Source organism: Dendrobium catenatum, unplaced genomic scaffold, assembly GCF_001605985.2.
Source record: "Dendrobium catenatum unplaced genomic scaffold, ASM160598v2 fragScaff_scaffold_334, whole genome shotgun sequence".
Taxonomy (NCBI): Eukaryota; Viridiplantae; Streptophyta; class Magnoliopsida; order Asparagales; family Orchidaceae; genus Dendrobium; species Dendrobium catenatum.
Window position 1 is genome coordinate 3,357,072 of NW_021318796.1, and position 10,870 is coordinate 3,367,941.

Genomic DNA, 10,870 nt, shown 5'->3' on the forward strand with positions numbered 1-10,870 from the left:
CGTCCATCGCTACATAATGGTCTTTCTAGCCCCTATCTCCTATCGACTATAATCCTTCTAACCTCCGTCGTCTCCTACGACCCTTCCGACCTGAATTGCCAAATAATGATCTTTCTGACCCCTATCTCATGCTAACTACGGTCCTTCGGACCTCCCTCGCCAGACAACTGTCTCCCATCGACTATGGTCCTTTTGACCTCCCTCGCCAGACAACGGTCCTTCTGACCACCATCACCAAACTACGATATTTTTGACCTCCGTCGCCCGCTGACTATGGTTCTACCGACTAAATGAACATTTCAATACTAATTATTCCAATTCCCACCATGTAATATGATGTACATTTGCTACATCAACCCAATGCCTTCTCCCAAAGAAGGGTCTCATTTTTAATCGACAACAAATAATAGTGGATTCATTCAAACTGTTTCAGACCTCATGATTTTTCTACCTTTTCAGGGGTTTTCACATAAAAAAATTGGCGTCTCTTATGAACGGTAGACATCTCTTTTATCTGATTGTGTGTTGGATCTTTGTACAAAGCTAAGACATTAAATTTTATATTTCCTTATTGTTGTGAATATTTAAGGACGCAATAGTTATAATAATAATATTTTGAATAATAATGATATTATCTCTTTTATAATAAATGGGTAGGCTCATGAGCTGACTTGAACTTATTAAATTAAGCTCGAGCTTAAGCTTGAACTCAATTACGTAATTAAGCCCGTGCTCAAGCTAGGGTGGTCCAAGCTTGGGTCTACTCGTTTACACCTCTAACTGAGTCATATTCAAAATTTGTTTGAGCCTCTCTCAAACCATGTTTTAATAATGCTCAAACATTATTAGAACAAGATTCAAATATTGCTCAAACATGATTCAATCAAGTTTCAGATAAAGTTCAAACAAGTTTCAATATAGTTCGAACAGGGTTGTAACATCTAATATGATGTCTAATGAGGCTTAAGATTATCATGTGAATAAGGTTCAAAACCTTTATTATAAGTTTGTAATTTTTTTTTTTTTTTAAACTCAGGGTTATTCTCTAGCCTTCTTCCTCTTATAGCCTATACTTACTAATGATGAATGCAACGACATCTAAAATAAACAGAAGTACAACATCACTAGCTTTAACCAAATGGTGTTAGAAAGTTGAGAACATAGGTGAGAAGTTTACTGTAGGCTGATTACACGAGCTATGAGATAATCATAGATAGATAATATATTGGATAGAGGAACATTAGAGCATCTTCTTTTTTCAGAAGCTAGTCTCCATTTAAGAGTAATGACTCATATTTTAATATCATAAAAGCCTATTTAGGTTGGAAATCACTGTCTCATAGCTTTCATTTTCGACTTTTATTGTCCGCCAATTATGATCCCTTGGACCACCATTCCCCACAGACTACGGTCCCCATACCTCCACCCATTAATTACGGTCCTTCCAATCACAGTCGACCACCGACTACGGTCCCTTCGACCACGGTTGCCCTCCAACTACGACCTCTCTAACCACCGTTGCCCGACTATGGTTCTTTCGAGCACCGTTGCCTGCCGATTATGGTCTCTCCTGTCATTATCGCTAGCCCGACTATGTTCCTTCCGACCACAGTCGCTCGTCGACTACGGTCTCTTTGACCATCGTTGCCCGACTACCACCCTTCAGACCACCGTCGCTTGATGACTACAATCTTTCTGACCGCATAGCCTGACTACTGTCCTATTGGCTAAAAAAACATGACAATGCTCTCTTAAGAATAATAGCCATGGTATAGTATATCACTATATTGTATACAATGTACATTTACTATGTTGAGCCAACACTCTCCTACGAGGAAATGTATTATTTGTAACTAACCATCAATACTAGTGGATTCATTCAACTTGGGCCAGTCCCGTGGCTTTTTTCATTTTCAGGGTTTTCCATATAAAATTTTTTGTATCTCGTATGAATGCTGCACCACCATCTCTTATATGTTTGTGTGCTGTATCTTTGTATAAAACTAAGACGTGTAATTATCTATTTTTCTACAGCCGTGAATTTTTAAGGGCGCAACAAACATAAATAAGAATATACTCCTCATCTCTGTTAAGATCCCACTTATGACAAAGATTGACGATAGAGAAATCAATAGTGGCAGTTGGATTTTGACAAGAGAGGGAGATGTGATTGAAGTTATATGTGAAGAAATAGAATACGGGACAATGAATACTATCTCATCATGACTTCATAGTTATTAGAGGGAGCTTTGTCCCAAAGAGCAAGGGAGAAATTATTGTGCGCGGAATTCGGACGTAGAGTTACATCCAAATTGTAAGTGTACACACGGTGCACTCAAATGTATACACTCACATATCCGAATATAGAGTTATTTCGAGACTCTGCACCTAATAATTTCTTATAAAAAGGAGGGGAAGATTCTATAAGCCCCTTCCATGCAAGATCCCATTTTTTTTTAATTATTATTTTTAGCAAGATCCCATTATGATATTATAATATTCAATGAGATCCATCCTGATTTTATTTATCGTTTAGGATTTCATTAACTCTATTAATGAAATTGAAAAGATATATTTTTCAAATAGTAAATTTTAAATATTAAATATATAAATTCTATAATTTTTAAGTGTTGTACATGCATAGTTTCAATTAATCCCTCTGTCTTGTTCAGGAGATGAAACATTGAAACTAATCTACTAGATAATTCTGAGGGCCATGCCAATAAGGCAGTCAACAACCTCCAAGGCAAATCCTGGCCTAGGGTTATTTCGGCCGATTGTGCTGCGGCCGACGTTCTTTGTCGACCCAGCATCCTCGTCGCTTGCGCTAATTTTAAGGACTTCTTCAATCTCGCCTCCTGCTCTCACTTCATTCTTCACCGACGCCGCTCACAACGCGCTACGTCGCCACTTTAGCCTTCTCTCTTCTCTTTGGCGGATTAGGTTTTCTTCTATAGGTAACCTGCCATCTGTTTCAATAACGGTTTCAATCGTCCTTTGTTCCTAAACTATTATTTAGTTTCAAAATTTTTTCGTTTGTCCGTTCAAAATTTGATTTCAGCCTGAAATACTTGTTAAATTTTTTATTATTTCAGAGTATCCTTGCTGCGAGTTAATCTGAGTTTCGTTCTTTTAAAATGTCTTGGTGCACCATCGAATCTGATCCTGGTAAGGCTTATGTTATCCTAGACTACTTTATTTTCTTTGATAATATCCGATCCATAGTAATGGGCGGAATTTTGCTCATATTTAGCTTCAATCTTGATTTTTCCTAATGTTTTGTGTGTTATAAATTGTTTTTTAAGCTTATGGTTTTCCTTGGGCTAACATTATGTCTTCCTTTTAATGCTTGGCTATAAATTTTGAGAATTAGAGCATCAAAATATTGTAGTGCTTTTGGTTTAAGTGCTCTCATTTGCGATTATCCTACTTTACAAGTTTTTTTTTTTCCTTCTTCTGTTGAAGATTTCCTTGAAATCTAATCTCATAAGTCCTGCATTGTCGTTATTAACAATATTTTGTTAGATATCTTGCACTTTCTATGGATGATTATCTATATTTGCTTTTATTAATTTCAATCTATCAATTGTCTCCAGACTGGCATATGATTTTTATCTCTTGATATTTTGCGTTTATTATGAATAGCATCTGAATGATCATTGCATGAGAGAATTGTGATCTTGATAAAAGATTGTATTGACATGCTTATTGTAGATTTTGATCATGTTATGAGTTTATAAAGTGAAAATGTGAAGGATAACTGGCTAATTCTTAAACGTCAGCTATTTGAAGAGCCATTAGATCAAGAGAGGTTGGCGAGAGTGCTATATGAGGAAGAGGTCATGAATTCTTTACTCATAAAGAAATATCTCTCCCACAAATCTTTATAAAAGAAATAAAAGAAGAGCCCGCTGATTGCTTCTTGTCATCAATCGACAACCCCTAAATGAATCAAATGGAAAGCGGACAACTGCTAGGATTATTTTTTTGTTCGTTATTATAATTATTTATTTTCTATTTCCTTCTATGTGGCTTTATGTATAAAGACTAATTGAAAGAACGAACAATCTAAATTTCCAACCTTTGTTTTCCCCACTTTTATTCTTTCTTCTCTTTATTATGTCCATTTTTTTATTTTTCTTTCAAGGACTCAATTATTATGAATGGTGAAAATTATACTAAATTAGAAATCCAGAGGCTACATTCTTCATACTGCTTGGATGAAAGAAGCTACCTGAAGTGGTCATCAAGGAGGAATGAGCCCAACCAAAGTCTCTGACAAGTTCTAGACTTAGAATTGTCATCAAATAACAATGATCAACCAATCAACACACTTTCTTCTATGTATTACATTTTCCAATACATATAACTTCAAAATTTACTGCAGCACATAAAGCTTTCCTTACAAACATAAACTCCAACACCGTCAAAATATCACAAACCTTGTTCTAGAAAATAAGAGTTAGAAGGGTGCCACGAGAGAATAGATGAATGCTTAAAAAAATCATACTTGGGGTATATTTGAGCTATCAAAAGGAAAAAAAAAGTAGTTGCAAATGGCTTTTCATTAAAATACAAAATATATGTAGGCATGGAGCGATACAAAGCACGATTAGTTGCCAAATGATATACTCAATCATACGAAATTAATTGTGAAGAAACATTTGCTCTTGTTGCAAAATGAATACAATTTGCATTTTAATTTCTCTTGCTGCTAACCTTGGATGGAGCATGTGAAGAATACTTTCTTATATGAGGATGTTGAAAAATAATATATAGATTTTCCACTAGGGGTCGACAGCTCTTTTATACCAAATAAAATGTGTAGGTTGAGAAGGACACTTTATAGTCTCAAATAAACCTCGAAAGTATGGTTTGACATAATTTTATACAATCCACATATGGAATGAGGTACAAATAGAGTTAAGGAGACTATACTTGCTTCATAAAACACTCCATTGATAGAAAATTTGAAATTCGTATTGTATATGTTGATGATCTAATTGTTACAAGTGATGCCAGTAAAGGAAATAAATCACTTAGAAAAATTTGCCTAAGAACTTAAAATCAAGATATTGGCCTATTGGGCAAACTTAAATACTTTTTGGGTATCGAAGTTAATAAAAAAAGGAACATTTCTCTTAATAAAAATATTTTATGAATTTATAAAAGGAACCAAAGATGATTGATTATAAGACATTTGAAACTCTATTTAAATTAGGTCAGAAACTCGATATAGATGAAGTAACAAAAGTGGCATAAAATAATATCAAATATTAGTTGAAAAATTAATCTATCTATCACACACATGCCTTGACATTGTTTTTACAATATGTTTTAAAGTCAACTATGTATAAATCCAAAAATTCTCACTTTCAAGCTGCTTATCTTAGGTGCCTTAAATCAAGTATAGGAAAAGTAATTACTTACAAAATCATGATACTCTACAATTTGAAGGTAATACTGATGCTGACTATATGTGGTCACCAATGGATAGGATATCCTCTTAAGTATGCATTTGTGAGGAAACCTTATAAAATAAAGAAGCAAGAAACAATCTATTGTTTCAAGATTCATCACTGAATTTGAATTTAGAGTAATTACTCAAGATATTTGCGAACACTTGTGGATTAAAATCATTTGAAGATATTTAAAAATTAAACGGGAAGAGCCTATGAAGTTATATTGTGATAATAAATATGCCATCAACATTGCTTAGAATTATGTGCAACATGATTGCATCAAGCATGTGATAGTAGATAGACATTTCATAAAAGAAAAATTAGGAAGTGGATTGCTTTGCACTTCACCTCCCGATTGGAAAACAACTTATTGATATATTCATCGAAGGACTTAACAACAACACATTCAAGAATATTATAAGCAAATTTGGATTGATGGATTTTTACCATCTAGTTTGTGGGGAGGGTTGAAGAGCTGTCAAATTAGGAGCGTCTATCAAGAGTGCTAGATAAGGAAAATTAGAAGCCACGGATTTATTGCTTACAAGGAAACACCTCTTCCCTGGATTTGTATACAACAAAAGAAAGAAAGAGTTCATGAATTTCTCCCTTAACATCAATCAACAACTCGTAAATATATATCAAATGGCGGGAGGATAGTTGCTGAGATTATTTATTTTTGTGTGTTACGTAATTATTTATTTTCTGTTTTCTTCTATGTAACTTTGTGTATAAATACTCATTGAAAGAATAAATAATCCTAGCTTTCCTAGCCACATTACCAATAGGTGTCCCCTTTGTGTTTTCTCACCTCAACAAAATCTTGTTTGCATTTGAATCTGTACTCCAGGACGGTTTTTAGTGATTTGTTGAGCTTGCATTGGAGTTCTTTGATCATGTGCAGTGGGCTTATATGGTGAGTTCGGAATGATTTTGTTGCAATGCATGCTGAAGGGTGGTCTTAAGCCCAGATTTCTAAGCTAGAGCTGATGATTGTTGTGTCATTATGTTGTTTGAAAGTTTGTCATTCTTTTATTTACAAACGGGACTTGCTGTGTTTATAAATGAATGTTATGGCTGATTTATAGTAATGTAGATCCGTTTTAGCTTTTATGTGTGCTATTTACCGTAGCTAAGTTGTAGTTACCTCAAAATCAATTTAGTATAACTGACTTTCAATAGTTATTGTCTTAATGATTTATTGGGTTTTAGTTGCATAAATACTTTATTTTGATTGACTTGGATGGGCAGAAAATGTAGTTGTTAGTTCTGGCGTTCCTACTTAATTTAAGATTGTTTCTTTGACATGAATAGGAGACTCACTAATGAGGTTGACTTCCCTTTTTTGATTTTAGATCTCATTCGGGAAAGTTTCAACATCTTGTATTTGTTGAATTGTTAAATAGTGAATTAGATGCTCCATTAGGGTTTGAAATTGGGGCAACTTTCATGATTTTTTCATCAAGAACCATGTTCGTTCCTTATTAAACGGACCTTTGATTCTAAATTCTAAATTTTGGGCATTGCACTTTGAACTTTTATGGCCTCAGAAAAAGTTTTATTTTAAAAAAAAAAAATTAACAGTTGTGTTCTTTTAAAGAAATCTTTGAGTCTAAAGATGTGGCCAAGAAGAAAGGTGATGTAGGACATTTAGGGACTAGGGTTCTTAATGCAAACCTATGATGAGATATGCAAAGAAACATAAAAAAAAAAAATCAAAATTCATACTTTTTCAACTTTTAATTTACAGTATGACCAGTCATTTTTTTATGGAAAATAAGAAAACTCAAATCATTCCAGGCAATAATATAAAAGTTTTCAAAATTTAAAATTCTATGATAATTTTATAATGAATATGGTGATTACCACAAAAATAGAAATTAATTAGTATCAAATTTGATAAGATCTCAATCACGCACACAAACTATGCATTTAATAGTTTAGTGGAAAGGGCAATGATATAAATCACTAATTAGAAGATCCAACCCTATGTTAGTACAAGAAGGAATTCCATTTGGAAGTTATCATCAAGACTTGTAAAGCACTTTAAAAATCTACCTCAAACAGCACACAAGTTTGAGAGGATATAAATTTTATTCATTCATTTAATGAATTCTATATGCTTTAGAGATCTTATTTATAAGTCAAAATACTCAAAATCAGTCACTTCTTAGAATTTTCCAAGATTTGGTAAAATATTGCAGGTTTTAATTAATCAAATTTGGATTCCAACAGGAATAATTAGTTTCCAATTCAAAAGTCAGGAAGAAATGTTCACTTGCATCATACCTAATTGAAAATGAGGAAGTCAATTTCCGTGTTTGTCACAGCAGGATTTCGAGACTGCTAGCCGTCTGAATTCCTATTATAATACATATTTCGATTGAAGAAGGAAATTTCCAAGTCTATTATAATAACCAAATTGGAAGGTAGCAAAATAGAAATCCAAGCTATAGTAGAAAACCCACACCAAAGGAATCAATCAATCAATTATTTGTTATAGTAAAATTCCCCAAAACCACCATTAATAAACAACAAGTTGCAGAAGAAAATCGAACACAGCACTTTTACATGTTTTGCAGTTAACAAAACTGTACCAACCATCTTAACAGTTCATGATACCTTCTAAACCGGGAAGGGAAAAAACGTATTAACAACAATAATCAATAAGAAAATGAGGCAACTACGATAACTACCAAACTTATTATGGCTTAATAGGGGGCGGGGACTGATACAATTTTTATTCTATCATTCAATGGATTTTAGATTTCTGACTGTTTTGATTTACAAATTGAAAAATCTAAAATCAATAACTTCTCATAATCCTCCATGATATGGGCAAAAATGGCAAATTTTAGTTCCAACAAGAACAAGAAGTTTCTATTCCAAAATTAGGGTCCTTGCCACAGAGACTGCCATAATATAGAAGCAACATTATTCAACGATTAATTCTTTCTACAGTGGATATATTGAGTGAAGCAGGAAACCTCCCAACTGATTAAAGCTGTAATAACTAAATTGGAAGGTAGCAAAATAGCAATCCTAGCTAATGTACGGAACTCACACTTAAGGTAACAATTAATCAATTATTTTCTGCATTAAATACCATAAAGCCATCACCAGTAGCAAATCGATTGTAGAAGGAAAGGCATCACAACACTTATTCGTGATTTGCATTTGGCAAAACTCAGTCACCATGTTAACAGTTTATGACAACAATGCATAGGAAGGGAGAATACAGTAGCAACAATAATCTACGGGAAAAAAATAGGGCAACTATAGTAACTATCAAACCAATGATTGAATAAGGATGGGGAATTATAAGTTATGCACTAGTGAATTCGATGAGGTTTAAAGTGAATAAGGATGGGGAATTATAAGTTATGCACTAATGAATTCGATGAGGGTTAAAGTGAAAAACTTGCAATAGTCATCAAATTCATCAAGGTAATCAAAATTTTTGAGAGCACATCCTGTTCTTTGTAAGATCATCTTTATAGGCATTTTTTGAGAAGCCGATGCACAGATTTGATCATTTGATGTAGACGGGTTATAATTTTAGATCATTGGCAATAACTTTACCAACTAAGCTAGTTGGTACCCACGTCATATGCATATTTCACAAGAAAATAAACTAGAAAAAGTAAAATTAGGATAGAGTCAACTAAAATATGATCTCCAGACTATTTGCATTTCCACTGAATAAAAACTTTAAGATTTGCATCATTTTACCTAGCTTGAAAAAATTCAACTTCATTTAATTAAGTATTTAATATTTATCATACAAATCCAGGCAAACTTGTTGTGCTTTTTGAAAAATAATCCATAAATCATTAATAAGTTTGACATTCAAAGTAGAGAAAACTTTTGATATCTATCATCAACACTAGATGCAATCTCTTTCTATAAGATTTCTTCTAGAGCGAAAGTTATAGAACTTCTTGGTAAGGTGTTGGATGTGAATTTGCAAAGAGTAGATGTTATTAAGAAATAATCCTTAATATTGGTGAAAGGTTTCAAATTATTTATATTAAATTATGAAATAATGCCACAACTCCCATAATTTTTAAGTTTTTGTCTCAATACCCTATATGAGTTTATGGCTTCACCTTTACTAATTATGACATACTACCATACCTTTTTATCTAGTTTAAGTTTCTTATTTCTTCTATTCACAACAATAATATATTTATAATTATCATGATCAATAGTTGATTTTCAGCTAATCCCGTTAATTAAATAAGACAATTCATGCAAATCATTACAAATGAAGCAACTAATGTAAAAACACAAATAAATGCCAATATGCATCCTAATTTATATTAATATTGATTTATATCTATCTCCTAGAAGATGCGATCATATAGAAAATTGAAAAAACAAAATCTACCTAAATATGATATACCTAATGTATAGATAAACTCTTTAAAGAAAGCTAACCCAAATAAATTAATTATTAATGAAGATGATTTATGCACTGTTAAATTCACCTAAAAAAATGGAGTTTTAATCATCATATATCTTTTATGCAAATATCATTAACAAATTGTTTAAATCAATACAATTAAGTTTTGAAATCAAAGGATCAAGAATCAGAAACAAAAAAATAATTTCAGTTTGATTTTTGGAATTACTTCATTAAGAACTTTATTATGAGTTAAATTATTAGAATTGTAGATTGATTTATCAATTTCAAGTTGGTTGTTTCAAGTTCATAATCAACAATGAATTTAATTATATTGGAAGCTAAGATTTATAATTGGGTGTTGATTCAATTTTCACTAGAAGTTCAGGTTTTGACTTAGGAGTTTTATTAGTTTTTATGTTCCTATTCAATATCAAATTCTTGTTCTAATTGCAGTTTAGGTTCATATTATGATAACATGTTCAATCTCAATCTCAATTTTATTTTCTATTTGAGATTTACGTTCAAAATAGACACATTTAATTTCAAGCTCAAATCATGTCTATTTTCAGATCTAAGCTAATTTTATCTTGTTTTGCTTGAATTTCTTTATTTAGTTTTGCAGGTTAATCAATATCTCATGCCTTTGTTGATCTATTAACTAATATTGATGTTGAGCTTCACTTCTAGTCAAATTTATACTATGCTTGTGGGAGAGGATTATGATTTCTTTTTTACAAATATTTAAATACTAATTTTGGTAAAAAAAAAAACTATTTTTGGTTAATTTTTTATTAGTTCATTCGAAAAAAAGGTAGTAACGAAATAATCTCCGAGTGAATGATTTTATATTATAAGACTCATCAATCTATTACAATATTCACATCCATCGTAATCACCCTGCTTATAATGCTTCAATTATGCATGCAGTTGGTCCTAGTACTCATGAAATGGCATATATTGCTCTTTAAACTTATGTTTTAGGTCAGCTCATGTATGTTTA

The 10,870-nt window shown here is 32.3% G+C and overlaps 1 protein-coding gene across 1 annotated transcript in view; it reads left to right on the forward strand.

Annotated features, from left to right (window-relative positions):
* The first annotated feature begins 2,699 nt into the window (after nucleotides 1-2,699).
* Nucleotides 2,700-10,870, forward strand: part of LOC110099938 (ubiquitin carboxyl-terminal hydrolase 2) — a 16,451-nt gene continuing 8,280 nt past the window's right edge. The window contains exons 1-2 of the mRNA XM_020827275.2: nucleotides 2,700-2,957; nucleotides 3,096-3,168. Of these exons, the coding sequence (XP_020682934.1) occupies nucleotides 3,138-3,168 (31 nt within the window). The 5' untranslated portion in view covers nucleotides 2,700-2,957; nucleotides 3,096-3,137. The remainder of the gene's footprint in view (nucleotides 2,958-3,095; nucleotides 3,169-10,870) is intronic.